Source organism: Uloborus diversus, chromosome 1 (assembly GCF_026930045.1).
Source record: "Uloborus diversus isolate 005 chromosome 1, Udiv.v.3.1, whole genome shotgun sequence".
In the NCBI taxonomy this organism is placed as follows: Eukaryota; Metazoa; Arthropoda; class Arachnida; order Araneae; family Uloboridae; genus Uloborus; species Uloborus diversus.
In genome coordinates, this window is record NC_072731.1 from 113,542,076 (window position 1) to 113,567,624 (window position 25,549).

The window sequence follows — 25,549 nt, forward strand, 5'->3', positions numbered from 1 at the left end:
CATCGATAAATAGAAATTTCAAGGATGAAAAACACACCATTTCCCCCGTAGCAATAGCTATCCCTTATTTTATCACCATCTGGGCGACGTTAAAAGGGGACTTATGGACTCGGGCTAAATTGCAGGTGTCAAGGTGGGTGGCCCCGAAGGGAATTGATTTTTTGTTTCCTTTTTTTTTAAATATTTAAGATACTTCTACTTTTTTCTACTAATGTTTTTCGAGTTCATATCCGAGGAAAAAATTTTTCATTTACGATAAACGCCAAAGCAAACAGATTCCCCGACGAAATACAAAATTTTCCCCGACGGGGGGGGGGGGGGGGGGCAAGACGTTTCCGACAGGGGGGCAATTGCCCCCCTGCCCCTCCCTTGGAGCCACGTCTGAAGAAATCTTTGAACTAAAAACTTTCAACAGGTGAACATTATTGGGCAGCAAATAACGCTCCCCTCTCGTTCTGTTATTTCCTCTTTTTTCTAGTCTGTCTGAAAATAAGAGTCTTTAAAATGCTACGCCCTGTAGCTCTCCTACCCCGCAAGAAATTAAAAAGAAGGTTTAATTATTCGTTGGAGTAACAGTGGGAAATTGATATCATAAAAACGCCTAAGGAAATACGTTGTTAGGAAATCGATTTTGAAACTATTTCGGACGAGAATCTCCGAACCATCCCTCTTTTCCTAGCGTTACTACCAAAGATAGTCTGAATTCTGAAATCACGTCTTTAAGATTTCAATTTTGAAAATTTTTGAGGGAGATCTCCAACCACCCCTTACTGCTTAATACCTCTAAAGATAAAATGAAATTGTACTTTTGAATTTCGGAAACCCTTCAAGCGAGGATCCCTGAACTCTTCCTTCCCATCCCAAAGATAGTCTAAAATTGACTTCAGTTTTGAAAACACATTTAGCAGGGAACCGCCTCTCTTTTCCCTATCATTAATAAAAAATGTCTTGAGTTGCGCTTCAGTGTCGAAATGTTTCGGGAGAGTTGTCTCGAGTTATCCCAATTCCCTTAACATCCCAAAAGATGACATAAAAAAATTGCTTGTTTATAACAGTTTCAGTTAGAGTTAATGGTTCAGAGTATCCCTGATCCCCTAATGTCATCAAAGATAGCCTAAAATTAGCTTCAATTTTGGAAAAGTTTCGAAGAGAAACCAAACTTCCCCTATTCCCTATATATACCAAAAGTTACTATGTTTTACTTAAATTTTGAATATTTCTTCCAGGCAGCCTCCTTCTTCCATACACACATCTCCTCCTTCGTATTCGTTCCCCTGAACGATTGAGGTGTTTTTACAACTTCAATTTTGAAAATATTTTAGGGGATTTCCACAGAGGCCCTCTAGCTCCGCCTTTTTTCCTATCAAAATATAAATTAGGTGTATCTATTTTGCTTCAAATTGATAAGTTGCACTGTTATACATGAATAATTTCTCAGTATTAAACTTATCTTAGTTTTATGAATTCTCCCCTTTTCTACGTTTAAAAATAAATAAAGTGAGAGAGAAAACTTAAAATCATAAATAGGAGGACAGTAGGACGACCCTGGAGAGGGGGGCTCCTCCTCTGAAAAAAAGTACTCCACCTCCTACACCCTCTTTTTGTGAGAGCCCTACAGACACTTCTCCGTCTATAAAATGATTTTTAAATCAATGCAATTAGTCAAAATTACAAAAGAACTAACATCCTTTAATTCATACAATTTTCAGTCAACGACTGAGTTTAGAGTAAATGATCGGGAGGTTTCACGGTGCGCCCTCTTCATCTGTGAATAAAAGGTGCCTTTCTGTAACTCAATTTTGCATTAAAAAAAAAGTTGTAGAAACATTTTTTATGAATACAAATGAGCAATTTTACACATGGATTTCTTTATGGATGTTTTCCCACTATCGCTTTAAAAAGCGTTTTTCTATTTTTTTTTTTTTTTTTTTTTTTTTTAACGCTGCTCCCCTTTCTCTTTGTGGAGAAACTTTGAAAACTGTTTCGTCATGCATGAATTGTATGATGGTTTTTATTTTTAATATTTTGTTTCCTCTTTTTCCCCTCTTCCTAAATTTTATTTTTACAGAAACTCAGTTGTGATACTTTCTTTCTTTGATTAGGTAATTTTGCGCCCCTCAAATTTTTTGCTCCGTGCCGGGGCACGGACTGACGAAGTGTTAGTCCGGTCCTGACTCTGGCACCATTTCAATTGAGTGTGTCCAATGTTTCAAAACTTGTAACTTGTTGTAAAATGCGACTATTTTGATGGGAAAAGTGTCATTTTGTAGGATTTAATCTTCTCTTTCCAAATATCTACTTATTTTGTGTGTAGGTCCTACAGGAATCTCAGAAATCGGTAGTTTTCTCAGAATTTTGTTTTTTAAACTCATTTTCCTAATACAGTAAAACCTGTAAAGTTGAACACCTTTGTAAGTTGACCACCTGTATAAGTGGACCGCTTTTGTCAGGAACGGAATTAGTCCTATCTTGTATAATGAAAGAAAACCTCTGTAACTTGACCAGCTCTCTATGTTGACCACCTGTCTATCTTGACCACTAATATACACCAGCTTTGGTTTGGAGTATTGTAAAAAACCCTTCGTAAGTTGACCACTTGGCAAAAGCATTAGATTGTACTAAAAGTTTAATCAGTTATGCCTCAAATAAGCAACTAGGCATTAAAAAAAAATGAATATTTATGTTTTTATCGAAAAACATTGGGCTTATGTTAAGTCTCAGAAAATGCGCCAAACTTCATTAAGGAGTTGTTTTGTTGAAAAGTAGATTACCATTGTTACAAATGTACAAGAAAAAATCGAATGAAGAATTTAAGTCACTTTTGACTTGTTATGAATTTTTAGGAATTGTTAATGTCAAGTAAGTAGTTTTTCATAAGCAATGAGACATTTTTTCTTCGGTCGATTTACAGAAATTTTAAATTTATTTGATAATTTACGCGTCATTCTGGTAAATAATCTCTGAAAATATTTAAAAACATTTTTACTTTTTGTTTTAAAGTAATTTTAAACAATGAAAGTTAGTTTAAAGTATTCCAATTAGTTAAAAAATGAATGCATAGGGCAAGAAATAACAAAAAAAAAAAAAAAAAACAGTTTTCGTTACTGCCCTCTATAAGTTGACCACCTAAGTACTGCACCGCAAGTGGTCAACTTACACAGGTTTCACTGTACCTACCATAACTCGTTTACGGTTAAGGATTGGACACGATAATGGGTGGTTCTATGCTCCGTTTGGGCTCTTCTATCACCCCCTTTCGTACTGCAGATTTGACCGAACTGTATATGGCTATATATTTGTTTGCAAGAGTTCACATTGGTGTAGATATTTTTATGGAATTAAATCACTCTGTTACATTTCCCAAATGAGAAGTCAGTGTTATCATAGCAGTATTACTTGTTCATTTTTTCATGCCTTCAAGGGCAAAATATCTGGATTTTAATTACAAGCGATTTAAATTTGTTCTGTCAAAAATTAAAACATTTTTCATATTTTTGTTTTCAAAGTAAAATGTTACGGAGTGAAAAAACTAGCTATTTGACTGAATAATGATAATAATAATAATAAGCTTGGTTATCCCTTCTCATTCTTAGTGATATTAGAGTAGAGTTCTGTCGTTTTAAATTTTCTCAACCAAGTGAAAGGTTTAAATTATTTTTCTTGATCCTTGCACTTTGAATTATACTTGTAAAAACTATATCGATGCTGGTTTGTAATCAATGAATCTTCTATAATTGAGGTTCCATTCATTATAGAACAAATTGCAGTTCACTCAATCTTGAAAAACCTTGACATCCCCAAAAACTTGAACTGGTTAAAAAGTGTAAACCGTTTGAGATTCATCAAAAATCTCCAGCATGCTCTCTTAAATCTTATGAGGAACAAACAAGCCAAACACTGATAAAACAACCTATCAAACTTTTTCACTATGGTCATCAACACTTACAACTGCAAATATCTTATGAAAATGTAGCCCTACCTGTCAATGAGAGTACCCAGTACCTAGGCGTCATTTTTGATCGCAAACTCACCTGGAATTTATATATTGATGATATAAAGCAAAGGGCTGAAAAGCATACATTCCTCCTGAAATATCTTGCAGGAGTTAGGCTGTGCTTCCACTACTCTGCTACAAAAGTCCTACTACTTATAGGACTTTTATAAAACCCGATTATGACTTATTGTAACACTCCTCTCATTACAACACCAGAAGCAGGTATAAATAAACTGGAACAAATACGAAATAATGTACTCCGTATTGTCACTGAAGCCGTCAAGACCACACCTATTGACGCCCTCCTTTTATAAACCAATGAAACCCCTATGCGTTACGAAATAAAGAAATCAGCTTTGAGGCTCTATAAGAAATAAATTCGTCTACCTCATGGAGATGTATGGACCCTATCTGGGCCTCGTTGGTTGAAGACTCAAGACGGCTTTCTTCAAGCTGTATTAAATGAGATGGCTAGTCTCTGCAAACCATCCTGTATTAAACCAGCAGGAGGCTTGTAACATTCTATATCACCTATATCTCTTGAGTCCCGTCTCAAAATCCCAACACTGCACAGCCACTTTGTTCAGTGCGGGAAGGGAGACTATTTACAATCGGTTCCCTCCTGAAGCATGGCTATACATATTTTGCAGATGGATTAAAGTTTGAGATGGGTGGTGTAGCCGAAGCTGGTATTAATTGTGAACAGTTTGCTCATTATATTTCACTGGGAATGGCCAAATCAGCATACGATGGCAAAGTTGAGGCAATTAGAGTAGCTGTGGCCCATTTGGATGCTCGCCCTTTTCTTGCTGAACAGGCTGTAATTTTCTCGGATTCACAAGCTGAAATTTTTGCAATTGCAAGACCTTGGCTCTATGTTCATGATCAGAGTAGATCCTTAATGAGAGGGTTGCGCGAAAAGTATAAGACTATTGCATTACAATGGACCCCCTCGCATTGCAGTATACCTGGCAATGATAAAGCGGATGCGTTGGCCAAAATGGGCTGTTCTGCCTACAAGTCCTCCTTATCTATAATAAAGCAAGCGCTTAAGATGACTCCTGAGTCATCATTAAAAGATTGTATAAAAGTAAAACCATGGAGAGACAACCTTCTGAACATCCCTGATTGTCCAAGAAGCAATGCTGTTGCTGCCTTTCATCACGCGGCCAGGCAAGATTGCTTATATGCCCATCTTAGCAAACTTCGGATTCTGGATAGATAGCCCTGCCTGTCTCCTCTGCCACAGTGGTGCAACGATGGATGCCGATCACCACCCTGTCTGTTCCACCTCTAGACTCTATTTTCTCCTGTTACTGGGAGGCCAGGGACTTGTTGAACAATTTGAACACACAATTTTTATTTTTTACTTGTTTTTGCCTGTTTTGTTTTGTGTGCATTGTTTCTTTTCTTTCATTGTTTGCTTAAAATTTCCCCCCTTGTTTTTATCTCTGTGGCGTAAAAATAATGTTTGTACCGCCTGCTGCATTGGAAGTTAAAAAAAAAAAAAAACAAGCCAAGCCTCATCAAAATACGACACAATAAGTGCTAAAAAATCATATTTTCTTAGTTAATTTGGTCCAACAACTACGACCAAGTTAAGAAATAAATAAATAATTAAAATACAGAATAAAAGTCCTCACATTGGGCAACAAGGAAGCATTAAATCAGCAAAAATGTCCCCATTTGCAAAATGGACTTCTCTAAACTCAAATGTATTCACCCTTCTCTGTCATTTGCAAAAATGTCCAAGTGTTTCTGAATGAGTGGTTAAAAGAAGCAAAACATATTTTTAGGATCAGTTTTATTCATTGAAGAACTGATTGCAAGTATTTTAACAACAGCACATTACATAACAACTGCAAAAAAAAAAAAAAAAAAAGTGACAGTACAAGAAATGATTTTTATCATCATGTATACAAATAAATAAAACACAGAAGTAATATTGTTATGGCAAAGCTGCAAATATTTCTTTTGAAAATTACAAACTTTTAGTAACTAGAAAATTTTTCATAAACTTGAAAATGCACTGAAAAATTTATGATTTTAATATTTAGTAAAGATTTAAATTAACAACATAAATCATTGATTAATAATAAATCTAATTTTTAATTTAAACAATTTGGATACAAAATTATAGGCATTGATTAGAACAAAAAGATCAATTTTTTTGGATGCAAATGATAACATCAGTATTTACTTGGCTTAACCATATTGCAATGTCACTCAATTAAATTAAATCTATTATCTTGCAAAAAATAAAAATTTTTGAATGAGTATAATTTGGAGAATTAAAAGAAATTAACCTGCGGCAAATGATCACTAATCTAATCTACATGCAACTGGGAGATTCATTTTATGTCAGGTATAATCCCATGACCAGCAAGTAATGATTTCATGACCACCATTCTTTTCTGATGAAATATTTTGATATAAACCACATACTTATGCAAAGCAAAAAAAAAAAAAAAAAAAAAAAAAAAAAAAAAAAAAAAAAAACTCTTTTCCCAAACCTCCAACTTCAAAAGATTAACTTTTATGTGAGAAATTTGTCATGACCGTCTACAAGCATACAAAAATATGAAGGGAACAAAAATGAAAAAGATGTTTTAAGGGGTAGTCCATAAATGATGTTCCTTTTTTTCAACCTTTGTGCCCCCCCCTCACATGGTATGCTCTTTTTCATGAACATCTTTTAAAAAGAGTGATTGTCACAACTTCTTGTTACCCTCCCCCTCGAAGCCTGACATCATTTATTGACAACTCCTAAGATAATGGTTCCTTATCAAACATTAAAATTACATTATTTGTTTATCAGTAGAATTTCTTCAACTCATTTAATTTCTTAAAATGAGTATTATGCAACAAACAAGGAAAAATTTCATTTATTTTTAAAAAACTGCAAAATGTTTCATATCATTGCCTCAAAGCAACAGCTGGATATGGTACTGTTATTCCTGGGATCAGATGTCTTACTGTTGCTCTGAGGTGACGATATATATTTAAGAACAATTTTTCAACAAATGATTTGCTTTTATATTTAAGTATATATCAACTAAATCATGCTATTTACAGTAAAATCTCACTTAAATGCAGGTCAATAAAATAAAATAAATACATAAATAGTATTATAAAGCTATATGTAGTTTAAAATTTCTGTATTATGCGTTTAAAACCAAAGTTGATACAAATTTTATGACAGCAAATAGAGGATTGGGTGGAAAACAACCTGTGAATTTTACAAATAAAAAAAAAAGTCTTTGTCTGTATGTATTTAATTAAGTCACTACAAATTGGATCTAAAAATAAAAACGTTTTACAATGTGGGTACCTGTTTTAGGGAGTATCAGAGGAGTGGCAAGTATTAATATTTTTTCTGACAAATTTGTTGGGAAAACAATATCAAAATAATAATATAATAATTTAAAAAAAAAATGTTTTAACAACAAATAACAAGCAAAGAAATTGTAACTATTTTCTAGCTGCCAGCCCTTCATTTACGGTCTTACTTCATGATATGAGATTCAAATGAGATTCATGTCCAGGATATTCAATAAATACTTCACATCACTCACATAGGAAATGCCGCCAAGCATTTTCCAAAATCAGTCAACACGAAAACAGGAATAAAACAAATGCATTCAAAAAGGAGTACATTCTTTTTTTAGTCAACATTAAAAGTACTATAAAATATCCATTTTTTTTTCACATTCACATTTTTTAATAAATTTGTGCTATAAAAATGCACAAACATATATTGTGCTAAAATTTACAATGCATTTTTACATTAAAAAAAAGAAATAATACTAGTGTTCATAAGTTAGAGAGCACGTAACAAAAGAAAAAAATGATGTAACATTAAAAATACTGTAAGTTAGGAAGATGGGGTGAGCACAAATAACACTGAAAACCAAATTTCACTGATATAAAGAAAATAATGAGAGGAAAAAGATGAAGTAATGAAATGCAGATGACTAGAAAAAAAAGCCTATACAAAATTTTAGTTTTCAGTCAATGTTACATGCTGGACTCCATGAGACATTTTCAATTTTTGTAATGACAATTAATAAATAACAACATATGATTTAGTAAAACTCTAAAAAAAAGGGGGGGGGGGACTAAAATGCAGCCGATTCCTTCTCTAATATATTTATTAAATATTGATTCACACCCCATCTTCAGCTTGAAATTACATTGGATTTGGAACCTACTTAGCAAAAAGATTTTAACATATAAGGCAATTGTTTAAGCACAGTTATATTCATTAAGAATTTTAACTGCACAGAAAGGGAATCACAAAATGAAATTTACTTTTTCAAAAACTAACTTCCAATTGATTTTTACAGATTTGAATTTTGTACTTATTTATGACTTAAATGATAGAGTATTTATGAAACGAGTGAAAAAATGAAATGAGCCATTTCAATGAAAATTGACAAGAGATTATTTACACGACAGAAATGATAAGATATAGCTTTGGTTCGAGAAAGAGAAGTCGAGAAATGTTGCGATGATTTTGAGATGAAAAAACGGTAATGCTTCAATAAATACGCAGTTTTCAAAAGAATAAGCTACCGATGTAAATTTAAAAGCAATTTGGATTCATAAAAACAGGGTCTTCCATAAAAGTAAGATATTTTCTAGCATTTCACAATCTTATCTAATAAGATTCAGAAAGAATTCTAAATCCTATGGTGTAATTTTTACAGGGCTACGTCCACCATATTCTGCTTTAAATAGAAGTAGTGTTTAAAAATCACGGTAAGTCCTTTTCTCTTCTCAAAAAAAAATCCGAAAGGATAAATAAAATTCGTGAAAATGTGCGTCACTTTAGTCCTCAATCCAAAATCCACTATTTCTTGTGCTCGTAGCAATCCATATTTGATGTGCATCAGAGCATCGACTTTGATGAACTGACTTCTCTTGAGTAAGAACTAATAAGGAGTGAATCTTGTCCGGTAAACGGCAGCCTGGAAAAGAGAGGAATGTGTTAATAAATACTTGTCCTATCTGCAATAATCAAAAATATAATCATTTACTGTGTTTTTTTTTTTTTTAAATCAGTCTCATAGTCCGTTGAATCAATTAGAAATCTATATGAATTAGCCAAAAATAAAAATTGTGTGACATAGTGTATAGAGTACAGTAGAAGACCATTATAACGCACACCTTGGGACCAGAGCTTTTGCGTTATATAGATAATTTCAAATTTTGAAACTAATATTCAGAATATATCTATATATTAGCACTTCAGAATGAGTTTTATCTGCAATATATTTAAGCATCAATATTACAATTAGTAGTTCACAAATAAATATGTTTCACAATAAAAAAAAGTGCATTATCCTGCACTTCTGCTAGCTTCATGGTTTGCATAACAGCTGCATTTTCAAGAGTCATCTGGTATTTTCTATTTATTTTAACTACTAATTTTGCCTTAAAAGCTTTGAATTAAAATGGAAAGATGAGAAACTATTTCAAAATTTTATTTGCCTTACAATTTTAATGTTTGCAAAGCAAAACAGAGGGATATTTTAAACTTCAAAAACCTAATGTTTACTTTTGAAAAGTTGTGCGTTTTATAGAGAATTGCGTTATATAGGTCGGCGTTATAACGGTCTTTTACTGTATGCTACAATGAAATTCTAGCTTTATACATCAAATTTACATGCATTACATTTTCATGAAAGAGAAATTAAGAAACCTACAAAATGTTTGACTGATTTTCAAAACATTTCACAGCAGGCGTTTAATAGTATGCAACTTGAATGATTTTGCGTACAGCATGATTCTAATTTAAAGACAAATTTTAATTTTACTGGAACAGAAGACTTAACTTCAAATATCTTGTAAAACTTTTCTTTTTCAGATATTAAAAAAATTCCTTGACTGTTTCAGTTTTTTTCAGGTATCTGGTAAAATTTCCAGGTTTGCCAGGTCGGTACACAGACAACCAGGATTGAAATACACAATGGAAAATTTTTGTGAATTCTTAAAAGCTTAGGTAAAAAAATCTTACCCCATATCCCGCAACTGGGCCTATGCTGTGTGCCAAGTAGGGATCAGCATATTCTCTGGCATAACTGTAATATAGTGATGGAGTTCTGGAGGAAGCAAAAAAGGATTTAAGAAGAGAAAGCAAATATGATTAGACCAGAACAAAAAGTAGGAATGTTAAAAAGGAATGCTAGAAACATATTTAAAAATGTAAAATTGACATACAATTGAAACGGCAAATCACTACTCAATGGAATGCAGCTTCTAAATAATTCTCATGATGAATTCTTGAAAACGTACAGTACTGCCGTGGGAAGGCAAAGGGCAGTCAGTATCTGCAAATTTTCATTTCTTGGCACTATTTTACTAACTTGCACATTTGTTTTCCCTTGAAAAAAAGTACGAAAAAAGAGTCAAATTCCAACGCTTTCTAAATGTTAGTATGGAATCCAAAATGTGTTTCTTTCAAATATCTCAAAAACTCATTTCTGCTGACACTTCCCTTTATCTTCACATGGCAGAGGAGCCTCTTATTATATCGCGGTTGTCAAGGGACAGTAAAAAGAATGATATATCTGAAAATATGATGTAACCAAAGTTATAAAACAGTAATGATGCAATAAATGTACAAATTAAAGACATGTGCACCTGTAAAAAAGGCTACATTATTGTCATATTAAGACGCTTAAGTCTCTTTAATAAAAATTTTTTAAAAAAATCTTATCAACAGTCTTAAAAAAATAAAAATAAATGATTCTACCGTTTTATCACAGACTACTAAACAAAACTTGCGAATAACACTGCAATGAATTTAGATGCATGGAAAACAGTTGTGCTCATTCGGTAAATTCAAATATAAAGCAATATCTTTTAAAAGTAGAATATTCAGGAGACAAAGGAAAAGTGCAGTATCCCTGAATAAGGAATACAAAAAGTGCAATGTAATGAGAGGTCACTGTATTTCAAAAGGTAGATCAAGTGCTCATAAATCAATTATAAATAATTCCACAATACCTAGCTAAATTATGGTAAGGTCCACTTTTCCAATAAATAAATGAAAAAGGAAAAGTAAATGTGACATCAGAATTTTCATTCAATTTTTGGACATCACCTCCCAGTGACAGACTGAAAATTTTAACTTCTTTAAAAAATTTCTTTGGTTGTTTTAGACAAAATTGATTCTTTTCACAACCAATAAATCAACTGAAAGAAAGTTTTTTGCTTTGTTCTATTTTGCATACAAAATTCAGTTAGAGTAAAAGTTAATTTTTATCAATTTTAACCAATCATGGTTTGGTATGTGCAAACAATAATTTATCACATGCAATATTAGGAAAAAAAAATACATGATCAGAAGTAATAACACAAATAGAGTCCCAAAAATTCTACACTCAAAAACAGAAGGGCAGTTCAGATGACTTGTCGACATTCTGGAATTCCTGCAGTAACACTCATACCTTTTTTAAAACCCATTCCCAATAATCCACTATTTTCATACTCTAGGGCTCACATTAGGCTGAATTTTAAAAACTGGACTGGACTAGGAACTTTTCAAAAAAGTTTTTTTTTGTACAAATATAAACAGAGGGACAAATGTTATAATGAAACATTATTAATATCAGAGGTAAAAAAAAAACTTCTAGCATTAGATTAGGAAGGCAGAACCTGCAGCCCATAAGTGAACTTTTTTTTCTTTAAAAAAAAAAATTATTTAGAGACAGAAGCAAGAAATAAAACAAGAGTACACACACCAGATTAAAATGCACCAAGATTTGCTAGAAAAAAGATTTCAGGACTTGGAAGAAAATTGTAAATCTGGCGAGAAAAACTGATTCGGCTAAAGTATTGGCGAATGGAAAATTCTCGAAAATTTCCAGTAGGAAAAAATATATTGTAACGGATCCGGTGCGGCTTCTAACTTTCTTGAAAGGACGACACAGTTCTTGATTAAAAATACAGGAAATTTATCGATACTATGTACAGGAAAGAGCGTCAACAACTGCTAAATTAATCATCAGCAATTAAACAAGTATCACTCAACACCGTAAACTCAATGGTTACACACGTATTTACTTCCAAATACGAAAACAACACAGCGAAATGCCTCGCAATAAACAGAGCTAATACACTCTCAGTACAAATTCTCAATCAAAACTCAACTTTTTATCACGCGGGACGCTTTTATAAACAATGAAAAGTTTCCACAACATTCGAAATCCTTCTCGAAATGCGTAGACCGTTATCAAATTTTATCAATGAAAAAAAAAAGAAATAGGGGGCGTATACTTCATCCGAATGTATAGGGGCTGTATATTCATTACGGGAAACTATTTACAGGTTGTGTTACTACAATAATTACTATTTACAGAATTTGTAACAATATGTATCATTATAGGGAAAATGCTAAAGTTAGTTGAAATTAAACTTTGTCTAAAACTTTTGAAATTCGGCTTATTAACTGGGTTACAAGTAAACAAACACCGTTTTTTTTATTGAAATCATACTATTTCCCTATTTATTTTTTACACTGTTACCTTGCCAGGGTTCATACACTTTTGGTTAAAAAAAGTTCCCTGACTTTTCCAGGTTGTTTTTTAGAAAATTCCAGGTTACTCGCTTCATTCAAAATTTAAGTTTAAATAGTAATATTTTTAAAATAATTAAAATTGTTCAAAGTAGCGATGCAGAAGAACTGAAACTTCTCCTCTTAGATTAAAAAAAAAAAAAAAAAAACTTGTTTTTTTTTTCGTTTGTTTTCTCTGTCAAAATTTTAAGTTTTTTTTAAACATTTTGTTCAAAATTGTTTTAATTTGTTTACTATTTGTTGAAAACAGAGTACTTTCAACTCATTTTAGCGTTTCTTTGATGTCACGTGTAATATTATAGCGTTTTGCTGTAGTCCTGCAGCAACCTTTTAGCATCCGCTTTTGGCTTACAATACTTTTTATTTTCTTATAAGTAGGTTACACAAAACATATTGAGCAAAATGCAATGCTAAATTTCAGTATAAATATGATTAACTTGTTGCATCAATCGGCATACCATGTAATGCATAGTAACAAAAATCAACTCCGCCAATCATAGGCCAATGCCAATAATCTTTTTTTTTCACATATTAAAGGACGCTTACATAAAAATTTCAAACTTTCTTTTCCAGAAAGTAATAGTTAATTTTCAAAAATTCATAACTTTTTGCACATTTAATGTTGTTTTCAATATTACACATTGATATAAACGTCCAATTCTGTTTCTGGAAGTTTAAGTCTACTTCCATTGTGCAAACGATCAAATATGGCGACAAAGTGAAAAATTTAAAATAATAAGTAGATTTTTGGATTTGTAGTATAAAAGTAGTAATAAATAATTAATAACCCTTAAAAAACTACAATAAAAGCAAAATAGTCAGTATTTAGCACATAAGAGTCTAAATCAATTTTTAAAAAAATGTTATGAAGATTAAATTTTGCATTTTTCCAGAAAATAATTACAAATTATCCGGAAAAAAGGGCACAATTTGTGTTGTTTTCAATAGTTTGCATTGCAATTAACATCCAATGCCATTTTCGGGAACTTAGGCACTTGAAAAAGTCTTGTGTACTTCCATCTTGGGAATGACCAAATATGGCGGCTATGCCCAAAAATAAGAAATAACTTTTTTTTTAATTTGTTGCATGAAGACAATTAAAAAATAATAAATCTTCATGATACTACAATTCATTGAAAAGTTTTTATCACATTTGCGTCCGAGGCAGTGAGGATAAGATTAAGTTTTAAGAACAAAATTTTTCATTTCTCAAGAAAATTATTACAAATAATAATAGAAAAACAATTTTCAGACCATTTTTTGTTGTTTTCATCAGTTTTCAATTAAAGAAAACATCCAATTCTGCTTTGTTTTTAGAAACTTAGGCATTTTTGGATCGTATCTACTTCCATCTTGTGAATGACCAAAGATGGCGACTACGTTTCACACGTAGCTGAAATGATTTTCCGATCAAAAAAAAAAAAAAAAAAACGATTTCCCCAGATCGACCCTCCCATCTACAGGTTGTGCTTCCGAAGCAGTAAATTGTCTTCTCTCCTGTTGAGTTTGTGCATAATTGCTGTTCACCTGATTTTTTTTCCCTTGGGAACTACTGAGAGCCAAAAATGGCGGCTGCTGAAGATTTTTTGGGTCGCCACTTTTTTCATTGCTTTAAAATTGTTACAATTTTTTTTAAATACATCAATAAAAATGAAGATTAGATCTTATAAAACGAAATTCCCTGGGAAAACATTGGAAAAAGAAAAATTTTGGGGACACATTTGGAAAATTCCTTGACATTTTTGACTAAGTCATTTTCCCTGATAATTCCAAGTTTTCCCGGAGCGTACGAACTCTGAACCGAACAGAATGTTGTGGCAACCCATCTAAAACTTTAGGCAGTAGAAAGAAATGCGTTCCCCTCACTGACTCCCTGCAAGAAAATCTTCGCTCTTTTGGCGCATTTTTCGTTGTGAAAAAAAAACGTTCATTTTTCGATTGCAGTTTTTAAGTGCCAGCGTCGGTTTAGATAAAAATTTAAAATTTTTTTCGTGAAATCACAATAAAAACGAAGACTAGATCTCATAGTACTTAATTCCTTGGGAAAAAAATGGAAAAAAAAATAAATTTGGAGGACAAAATTTGAAAACCCCCCCGACTTTTCCCTGACATTTTTGACAGTGTTATTTTCCCTGACAATTCCTCGTTTTCCCGGAATTCCCGGAGCGTACGAACCCTGCTTGCTTAATTGCAAAATATCTTGATTATTCATTGAATGAAATTTTTATTATTTTTTGAGTACATTATTCCACCTCATCATTATTGCAAATATACATTTTGATGAGCATGACACAAACTCTCAAAATTTTAACAGAAGAACTCATTCTTTAAGAAAAAAGTTATCCATTAAAAAACAATTGCTCAAGAATCTGCTTTTAAAGGAAACAGAATTATTATAACAACAATATAAGGTTTATTTGTAAAAAAAAAACTTTTTAATGTTGCCAAATGCACAGCTGTCATCAAGGTCCAACTCAATAAGATAAAATACATAGAATTCTAAATTCAATTACTTACCCAGCTACAGCTGCATAAGATGCTACAGGTTGGGCAGCAGCTGCAGCTGCTGCAGCGGCGTAACTTCGGGCTGCAGCAGCAGTGTAAGCAGCACTAGCTGCATAAGTTGCCTAAAAATAAAATAAAGTTAAAACACAGGAAGGATAAGTACTCAAACAGTATTAAAGGAAAAGAAAAAGCTGCTAACCACTTTTTATTTACATCTAAAAGAACCAAAACAACTTACAATACAAGTAGGAATATATTTGCTAAATTTATGACAGTAAAATTTTTGCAATCAACTAAAATGTTTCAAGAATAAGTGCACACAATGGTTTTAAATTAGAGGAAGTTATTTTTGAGAAGTAGAGCAAAAAATAAATCTTTGAGGCGAGAAAATAAGAAAATACTTACAATACATGCAATATTCTAAAACCATTTAGAAAATGTATTGGGTGGACCTTGGTGGAAAATGGGCTTAGATATAAAATTATTTTTTCAAGATATTAAGATACAAAGCAACTTGTGAACCGATTTCCTTCATTCTTTTTTTGTTCAGTAGCTATTGCTGAGTTTTAGTGTCCAACAAAAATTTTTGAAATTGAATGCTAATTAATGGAGATATTAGTAAAAAACGCATTTTTGTTCTAAATGGCTCTTTCTACGCGAACGGATGGTCCAATTTTTTCGAATTTGGTATGGTTGGAAAGGTTTTTAAAAAACACTCCTAACGAAAAAATTGTCAACGGGCCCAAGGTCCAATAACCTAAATCCACTAGAAAAAAGTTATGAGCAATTTTTAGTTAGCGAAACTCAAAAATTTTAATTTTATCTCTTTTCCATTGTTGAAATGCATTGTTGGAAGCGTTAAGTTTTGATTCATTTTTTAAACCGCTTTTTCTACATGAAAAATGCATTTTAATGCCATTCCTTTCTGATTCAAGGAGCTCCGTAAAATTTGAATGAGCCCCGACTGTTGATCCTTCTATTCTGCTTTTGAATTTATGATTTGTCTTATCTGAATATGGTTATAAAACTATTTCAACAGTGTAGTTATTCAGTAGTACTTAATAACATTCTAAACTACTTGGCTTATACATTTTTCTCTTTAGTTTTTTTGGTTTTTACGCAGTCGGGTTTTTTGTTTTTATTTAATAATTTATTATTTGACACTTTTTAGTTAATTTTCATTGACTTAATTACTATGATTATAAGACAGTACATTTTGCAATCTTGTCATTTCATTGAGATAGTTTGTTTGTATCGTGAGGTTTATTAAGTAACTTGTGGTGGTCTAAACTACTGATAATTAATCCCTCTAGGGACCTAACTCGGCTTAAAGCTACATATGTTTGACCTTCGGCAAAAATGCACGAACTTAGTCAACTACTGCACAGCTATATAAACAGCCTGTATAACTCATGATGACACGAAATCAGAAACGTTGTCAGTCAAATCCTTCTCGCAAAACTTAAAAAGCCTGTCAAGAAAGTACAGGTTGCGAAACTCAGTCCCTTGAATCAAGGAAAAACAAATGCAACATGTTAGAGATGAAAATCAAATTAGTAGGCTTTCTTTCTTTTGATGCTTATTGCACGGGTTTATTTTGATGAGGACTACAATCTGATGTCTTGCCGTCGTCATGCATTATATATTTTTTATTACAGTACAGAATACAAATAAAGAACACATGAAAAAAAATTACATCAGAAGGAGGGGAAAGTACATCCGAAGCGAGGGTGTCTTGACCCACCGCCTCAAGTGGGAGAAGCAATCGCTTAGACCACTCGGCCACTGAGATCCGAATTAGTAGACTTAGTAAACAAAAAAATTCAGGCAGCGAAAACTACCTGCATTTGTCTCACGCAGGTATCGTGAGACAGAGTGTGTGACACCCAGCGTGTGCCGATCCCAAACTGACAAAATGGCGACTGGTTCTTGAAATGGTACTTTTGATTACTGTCATGTATTTAGTGACACTCCCAAGGTTAAGACAAATCGATTGACGTAAGAATTACTAAAATTGGCCAAGGCGTTTAGCCTGTAGAATGCCACATAGAAACAGACATACATACATAGACTGATAAACACACTACCCTCCTTTGCGTCGCGCATGCGCAGTCGGGTAAAAAGTAAAATTGGAATGAATTACAACTGTTTCGTATTGTATGTACATATGAAAATTGTACGTTTCCCCCAATATGCAGTAAACATGAGTAAGATTAGAAATAAAATGTTGGAAATAATTAAATTCATTCAAGTTTTCTCAAATATTCATTTATGAATATGGTCGAGTTTCGACCACTGGGCAAACACTAGTGTATAATAATTCTGTGTTTATCAGTCACACAAAATAGTATTTTTTTTTTGCATTCTCTATGCAATGTGACTATGGCTTACTGAAAAAATCTTTTCTTTTGTCCAATATACTTTTTGAAAATGTCCCATATTTTGTAACTTGGTTGCTTTGAGCCCTAAATAACTCAAAATCTTGATTTGAGAGTTTAAAACTGAGATCACTTTTGGACTCTGAGGCCATAACAAACAAGTCAAAAGCAAAATCAAGCCACAGATGTAAGACAACCAAATAGCTATTCTTCAGTGTTATCAGTTACTTTACTTTCATAATTACAGAAACAAAAAAAGAGAAGCAAGAAATGGATGTAAAAAGTACTTTAGAAGCATAACAACTGCTTGATTTTAAACAAGTCGTACTTGAAAAATTTGTTTAACCAGGGTGATCCTCCAGTAATTGACCACTAAAGAACCACTCACTTTTCTTACTAGTGAGAATTGTTGTGAGATGAAATGTTTAATCGAATTTTTTGAGGTTAAATTTAATTTTACATGTTCATTTCCTCAGACATGCTGATCATTCATGTTTGTTCTAAGTATATAAACAAAATGCGTTTTAATACTAACCATTTAGGAAATGGGATTGAGGGGTAGTCAATTACTGTTTGTCTAAACTGCTATCAAGGTCAGTAATTGACCAAAACAGTCAAGTAATGAACTTACGTTGGTTTTAAAGCTTTTTTCACCTGTGATTTTTTTCTATGAAACTGAGTAAATCTTTTAGAAACTTCCATAAAACGGTCAATTACTGGCAGATCACCCTAAATCTTACCAAAGTAAATACATTTCAATATGCAAGCACATATATTGTATACACTCATGCACAAAATTGCCTTTCCTGTACTTCTACAGGCGGAAAAAAAAAAAAAAAAAAAAAACCTAGGAACCTTTTTAGAAACAGAAAGTCAATTTAAATAAATTTTTTGAAATGAAAGTAAAAAAAAAAAAAAAAAAAAAGTGATTAACATGTTTAGGATTGGAAAGGTGCTGTTTCTCTTGTCTTGAAAGGTTCCACTTTCAAAATTAATATCATTTTTAAAGGGTTCATTTATGCAATAATGATTTTTATTGTTGTTATTATTAAATGTATTATATAATATTGTACGTATTATTAAACTAATGTGCAAAGCTCGCTTAAAGTTGAAATAGTAATGAAAAAAAGAACAAATTCAAATTCTAGCAAAGAACTTTGATGGTGTAGAGCACTCATTAGGTGGGTCATCGTCTAAAAAAAAGTTGATTTTTATTGAGCACAGTATGAAAATAGTGCCAATGACGTTTTAAAGTAAAATATGAAATTTTATTACAATAGGATACATTTTTTTCTGCCTTCAGTTTGAATTTGAAAAAAAGGGGGGGGGGGGGGAACATGTATCGGGAAAAAAAAATCTATATTCTCATCAAGTGCAATCACTCCAATTTGTTTTCTCTAATTCTGAAAGCAATGATAATCTGCGATTTGGATAGTTGGAGTTTGAAGTTCTATTAATTATTTACATTATTTAAATTAAAAAACTGATCTACTTTAAGAAAAGAGAACTAGAAAACTTTTTTACCAAAACATAACAATTTTCTTACTCAAATTATGTCACTCAAAATAAGTTATTTTCTCCGCGTAATTCTACTTGAAATTAAGATATCAGTATTTTTGCACTTGCTTTTTAAGAAATAAAATGAGTTTTGTATAAAAATTTGATAATTTTTCATTTCCTTGTTACCTTATAATAAAACAAAATGTTTTCAGCAACATCTAGTACAGTGCTTCTCAACCGGTGTGCCTCGGCATACTGGTATGCCGCGACAAGGTCCTTAGTGTGCCACAGTATTTTTGGAGTTGTATAATAAGGAAAAACACCTATTCTACCTGCACAAGAAATCACATATAATGTGTGTGTTGCTAGTTTCATTAAATTATTATCAACGGTGTGAACATTTATTTTAACAACATGTAGAGAAAACGTAAGGGGAACGATAGGTTTCAATGCAATGAATGAATTGGTCCAAGTGCCAATTCCAGACAATGTTATCAGGCGACTAATTAATGACATGACAAGGGACATTAAAAACAATGGTCGGTAAATTGCAAGTTGCTGATTTTTTTTTGTTTCAAGTTGATGAATCAACAGGTATAAGAGGTGTAGTATTCTTGCTGATGAGGATGACATTCAAGATCATTTTATTTTCTGCAAAGAACTTCCTCATCATGCAACAGGTGATGAAATATTCTTCGTTACAGCTAAATTAGTAAAACGCAATGGGATCCAGTGTTACAGCTGCACACGCACATGAAGCGATGGAGCAGTCGCAAAGATGGGAACCATCGAAAGGTTCATGTTGAATGCGAAAAATCAAAATCCAGGTGTTCAAATTGGTTTCCTCCATCGTGAAACACTACTGGTAAACAATATGGCACATGAGCTGAAGAGGTTGAGGTAGTAGAAACCATCAACTTCATACAATTATGACCACTTAATTCTTATATTTTCATGTTACTTTCGGAAAACGGGGGGGGGGGGGGGAGATCATCACTCCCTGCTTCTGCACACGCTGTTTCGCTGTTTTTTGAAAAGCAAGGTCCAGGAAAGAACTTTTGAGTTGGGGATGGGGTACTAATTTCTGATGTTTCACAACCAAATGAAACATACCAGTTTATTACAAGACAAACATTTTCTGGGAAAACAAGCGTACGAGGTTGATATTTTTTTAGAATCTTAATGAACTGAATAAAAAAATTCATGGACACGATGAGTATAGTGTTCATATGTATGCACAATTAAACGGATTCAAACCAAAAATTCATTGTGGCCCACTAGACATGTTTAAACGGACCAACTATAGTTGGGGCAAACTTAGTCTGGTAGCATTATGATGCTGCCAGGTTAGGTTTGCCCCAACGACATACGCAACTTGAAAGAAAAGCTGAAAACGGTGATAGAACATTTTTCCATGATTCAGAACAAAATTTCACTACTTCAAGTTGACTGGCATAGAACAATTTGACTGGGTTCATGATTCGTTGGCGCATCAGCAAGGAACTTTCTTCACAAGAAAGTTTATTAATTTCAAGAGCAACCACTCCTTAAAACTGGGGTTTAGCGCCTTTGGACGTATATTGGATGTTTCTAAAAAATATATACCTAAAAATTTCTGATCACAATTTTCACGAGCTGTTACTGTTACCATTATTCTTAGCACTGACTTTTCAAGAACAACAAAATATTGTGACTAGATCCTTGATTTAAAAACTTCCCAAAGCTCTTCTCATCATAGAGCTGAATAAAAATCGTCACTTTCTCTCAAGACAGACATAACTTTATCAGTCGTGTTAAGTGAAACTTTGAGATTTGCTGAACATAATAATTATTAAAATTCACGATGAACTTTAATTCAATTTCTAAAGAAACTGAAAGATTTAAAAGATTAAATGTTAAACCCATATGGAAACGCTGGTTTGTTTCGCTTCCTAGCTTAAATTAGTGAATGATGAAAACACTGTCCATATTGAACTATGAAATTTGGTTCAGTGTGCCAAAAGAAGAGCCAACTACCTAGTGTAGCCTTAAAGTAAAAAAGGTTTAGAAGTACTGATCTAGTACATCAACTTGGTGATTAACTTAGTTGTGTAGGTGCTTATGTGAAACGGAAAGCATCAGTATGTTTTTTTTTGCGTTATGGCCTTTTATTCAACTGGGTCTCGTGGAGGGGCACTGGGTGTGGGAAGGGAACGTTCTGGCTTGAAGTGCTTGATCAGTGATTTAAGCAAAACTTAGAAATTGAGTTGTGAGATTAGTATTAACTAAGATATACGGTGTAGGTACTTATTTTATTCAGAATTTCAAATGGGCATTGCATGCTGTGTTTTTGAGATATTGTTATATTAATGCAATAACAGGTGTTTTTTGTCATTAATTTGGAAGCAGCACACTTAGCAGGAGGGGGGGGGGGCGGAATTTAATATGTTCATTGCAGACCTATACTGAACAGATCAAAACAATTTCCAGCTTACCACCAGTTACTTCTGAATTCGACTCCCTAACTACTGGGCTATTCCTGGAACATCGGTCACAAAGTTCATGATGACAATACAAGACAAACCACCACGTTACTGGTTGGGTGACAATAACTTTATTTAACCTAATTAACAAACATTTGGCCTGGTTGAAATACCTTTGATTTCCACTTGTAAAAATATTCTCTAAATACACAACAATGTCAAAATTTTGCATTGGCACTTTTCTGTATCTTTTGGTACTGAGACCATAATTACACATGCAAATTGAAACTTATTAACAAAGAAATTACTGCAATAGAAGCATTGAAATTAACGTTACAAAGCAGCGGTTAGCTTGAGTTACTGGAAAAGCATCTGAGGCAGGGAAAATGGAATTACAAATGTTAAAGGATGTACTCACAGGGAGCTGATATCTCTCTGCTCCTGCATAGGCAAGAAAAGGATCTTGGCACACCCTAGAAAAGAGACTGAAAGTCATCGTCAGTTTTTATATATCCTTAACTATCTGTGAAAAGTAACATTTAATAGAGGCACAACAGGATTATGGGCAAGGAACAATATTTTATGAAATACAAAAGCAACCAATAAATTATGAAAACAGCAAAACCAGGAATTTCAAAAGTTTCATAATGTAAGTGTTGACATGGGATGGACACATTTTGCTGCAGTAGAAATAAACTACAGTAAATAGTCTCAGAAGTATTTTTTCTACCTTTTTTTTTGTAAGTATAACAATTAAATTTTAAAAATACATATAAATTTTACCTAAATTTTAATATGATAAATGCAAATATTAATGGGATGAGGGTTCAGCTAAAAATACTACGGAACCAAAAATTCAATTTGAGTGGATGTTCTATTTAAATATTTTAATGACACTTTAACAAACAAAATTTTTGTTTATGACACACTTAATAACTGTTACGTGACATTTTATTCAGAGTTAGAAATAAATGGTCATTTGTCATACTTTGTGAAAGAAAATTGCATTTTGGGTCCAGATTTCTAAATGTAGGAGTAGTAAACTTGATGGTTAAAATTTTGGATCGCATTGAGCATTAACTTTTTCAATTCATCAGAAACACAGCCCACTATTAAGGTGGATAAGATTCCGATCCAAATAAATGTAAAAAAAAAAGAGCCAGATTTTTGCACAACAAAAACATGTGGCATGATGCTAATTAAAAAAAAAAAAAAAAAAAAAAAAAAAAAACTACAGCCAATTCTGTCTTTTCTTGTGTAAGAGAAACAATTGTTGGTATAAAAAAAAAAAAAAAACATGTTAGTGCTTTGAAACTTGTGGAAATTTTCATCCATAAGCTCATTATTTTTTGCATTGAAAAAGGCGTTCCCTGTAACGCCAAAACATGTGTCTGCTGAAATTTGCAAATTTGTGCTTCTTCTAACGTTGTTTTGTCTTACTTTACTGTTCAGCACAAAGGTATTTATTTATCTAACTTAGCATATGTCAAGATTCTTTCCTTTTTCTTAATATTGTCAAGATCTAATTTGACTAACATTTTAGAAAATTAAAACAAGTTACACCTGAAATTTACTTGGCAATTGATTTAATTTTCATGCAGATAAATGACGCTTTTTACTACAATACAGCTGATTTTTATGACGTTACAATCTTGAAAAATACCATACAAATGAGTTCAGGCTGTAGCAAGCCTAGAGTATATTTGCTGTGGAGCTATCAAACAGCAGTGAGAAATCATAGCCACTTTGAAACAAGCGAACCCATAGAATATTAAGTCTCCCCCTTTCTAATCTAATGTGACAGCATAGTAAGCTTCTTCATATGTTTAGACTGGGTGCACTGGTGAACAAGTTACATCTATATATATAAAACGCTTATGCGTGGCGCAAAACGAACCTTTATTTCTTTCTCTCTGTTGGCAATGATCCGCTTTGTTTACGATCGTTGTTTAAAAGTACTGCAGACTCACTTCTAGCGTTAGATGTCTAGCATTAGAATTTTGATTTTTGAATGAGTGTTTTCGATCACTCGAATATAATTTACAAAGAAAAGAGCAGTGTGCTTGGGAGTATTTAGATGAAAGATTTAAACACTGATCGGTAAGAAATGCTGCTGATAGGATTAGGCGCGCAAACGCCCGCCGTGAACCGCGAATTGCAAATCGAGTGAGTTCTGTATAAGTGTTTTCAAACACATTTCCGGTATAATCATGCACTTTACTGGAAAAAAGAGTTGAAATGACAGTGATAGTAATGAAACTGGAGAAAAATATTATTTTATTTAAAAAAAATGCTAATAATAACACTGATACTTATATCCTCGAATACCACTTATTTTATCCGATAGTAAAGTGTCTTTTAAGTTCAAACATGAACAATTTCCTATTAGATTAACCTTCCTAATAGCTATAAATAACGCACAGAGTCAAACTTTTGATAAATTTTTTTTAGATTTGACAAAACCACTTTTCAGTCACAGACATGTCATATGTAAGGCATCATTCAAGAGTCATAGTATCTGAAAACCCAGAAATTTTCTATCGTGTATGCAGAGAAGTATTGTGATTTTCTTCCTTTTTAATAAAAAATCCTTTGCAAAGTTAATGTTGATGTCGAAAGGTTTTTCCCTTACCTATAGTGCTTACAAAAAAAAAAGTTCCCTACTTACCAGCGCTGCAGAGTCGGAGGAAAAAATGTCTTACTCCGACTACAGGATTTTTAGACTACGACTCCTTTACCCAAAATTAGTCTGACTCCGGCTGTGACTCCTCAAATATTGGGAGAGCTGCGAATTTTGAGAGAAAATCCTACTGACTCCGTCTCTTGAAATTTTAAACCTTCGACTCCGACCCTTTACCATAAAACCGGTCCGACTCCACAGCCCTGCTATAGCTTACCATGAAAAGAAGGTAGATGACCTTAATGCAAAAACATCATTTGTAATAGGTTGTTTGTTATTATTTTGGAATAGATAGGATTAGCGAGACCATGCCTCTTACTATTTGGTGCTTTCTGGAAGATTCTACCTATTACAAATGATGTTTCCCTTCAAGGTCATCCGCCTTCTTTTCGTGGTCAAGCTTAACTAACTGCAACCTGTAAATACTGAATTTTTTTTCCAACCACATTTTTTTATATACAGTGAGGCATCACTTATACGTTTTTGAAGGGACTATGAAAAAAGCGTACAAATGAAAAAATGTATAATTGGTAAAGTAAACATATATTAGACCCTCCAGGGACAATTTAAAAAACGTATAATTGATAAAAACGAATAGAAGAGAAACGTATAAACCGTGATTCACTGTATTATGTTATTCCACATAGACTAAATGAATTTATTGGACAATTCTTATTGCAAAACATGTCACTTAGTTTTGCAATGCATTGAAGTTAAGAACTGAACAACAATGACGAAGTAAAGCAACAAATTGAATCGTGAAGACCTGAAGAGCGAAACATTTCATACTTTTGCAATGGCATTGATGTTAAGAACTGAGCCACAGTGGCAAAGTAAAGCAACAAATTGAATCGGGAAACCTGATTTTACTGCTAATATGTTTTCACAAAATCATTTTGACCCTCTGCTTTATTTATAGTCATTAGGAAGGCTAATCTACCAGGAATTTGTTTACGTTTGAATTTAAAAGGCATATTGCTATCAAATGAAATAAATGGTATCCGAGGTATGACAAATATTAGTGTTATATAATAATAATTTTTTTTTGCTACAATAATATTTTTCTCCAGTTTTACAATTATCAGTCTTAGGTCAACCCTTTTTCTCCAGTAAAGTGCATGATTAGTCTGTAAATGCATTCGGAAACACTTGCAAAATTCTCTCGATTTTAAGACGGTGTAAATTTGTGCACCTTAGCGTATCGGCAGCATTTCTGACCAATCTGCGTTCAGATCTTTCATCTAAGGACTCCGTAACCCACTGCTCTCTTCTTCGTAAATTATATTCAAGTGCTCTGAAGCCCAGAGGCTCAGTGGTAGCCCTTCTACGCTGCAGGTCCGGGTTCGAGCTCCGGGTCGGGCATGATTGATTCAGCTGTTCATTCCTTCAGTGGGTCAATAAAATAAGTACCAAGTATGCTTGGGAACTAAACCCTGGGGGTTCCGCGTT

The 25,549-nt window shown here is 32.9% G+C and overlaps 1 protein-coding gene and 1 pseudogene across 3 annotated transcripts in view; one reads left to right on the forward strand and one right to left on the reverse strand.

Annotated features, from left to right (window-relative positions):
* The first annotated feature begins 4,173 nt into the window (after nucleotides 1-4,173).
* LOC129234483 (uncharacterized) lies at nucleotides 4,174-6,412 on the forward strand (annotated as a pseudogene).
* LOC129231536 (RNA binding protein fox-1 homolog 3-like) overlaps nucleotides 5,869-25,549 on the reverse strand; it is a 191,263-nt gene continuing 171,582 nt past the window's right edge. For 2 of the 3 annotated variants that reach the window (XM_054865899.1, XM_054865890.1), the window contains exons 8-11: nucleotides 21,839-21,905; nucleotides 15,093-15,202; nucleotides 10,014-10,098; nucleotides 5,869-8,964 (exon numbers count right to left, since the gene is read on the reverse strand). In XM_054865899.1, coding sequence (XP_054721874.1) covers nucleotides 8,929-8,964; nucleotides 10,014-10,098; nucleotides 15,093-15,202; nucleotides 21,839-21,905 — 298 coding nt within the window. In that variant the 3' untranslated portion in view covers nucleotides 5,869-8,928. The remainder of the gene's footprint in view (nucleotides 8,965-10,013; nucleotides 10,099-15,092; nucleotides 15,203-21,838; nucleotides 21,906-25,549) is intronic. The other variant, XM_054865881.1, reaches the window with a different exon arrangement.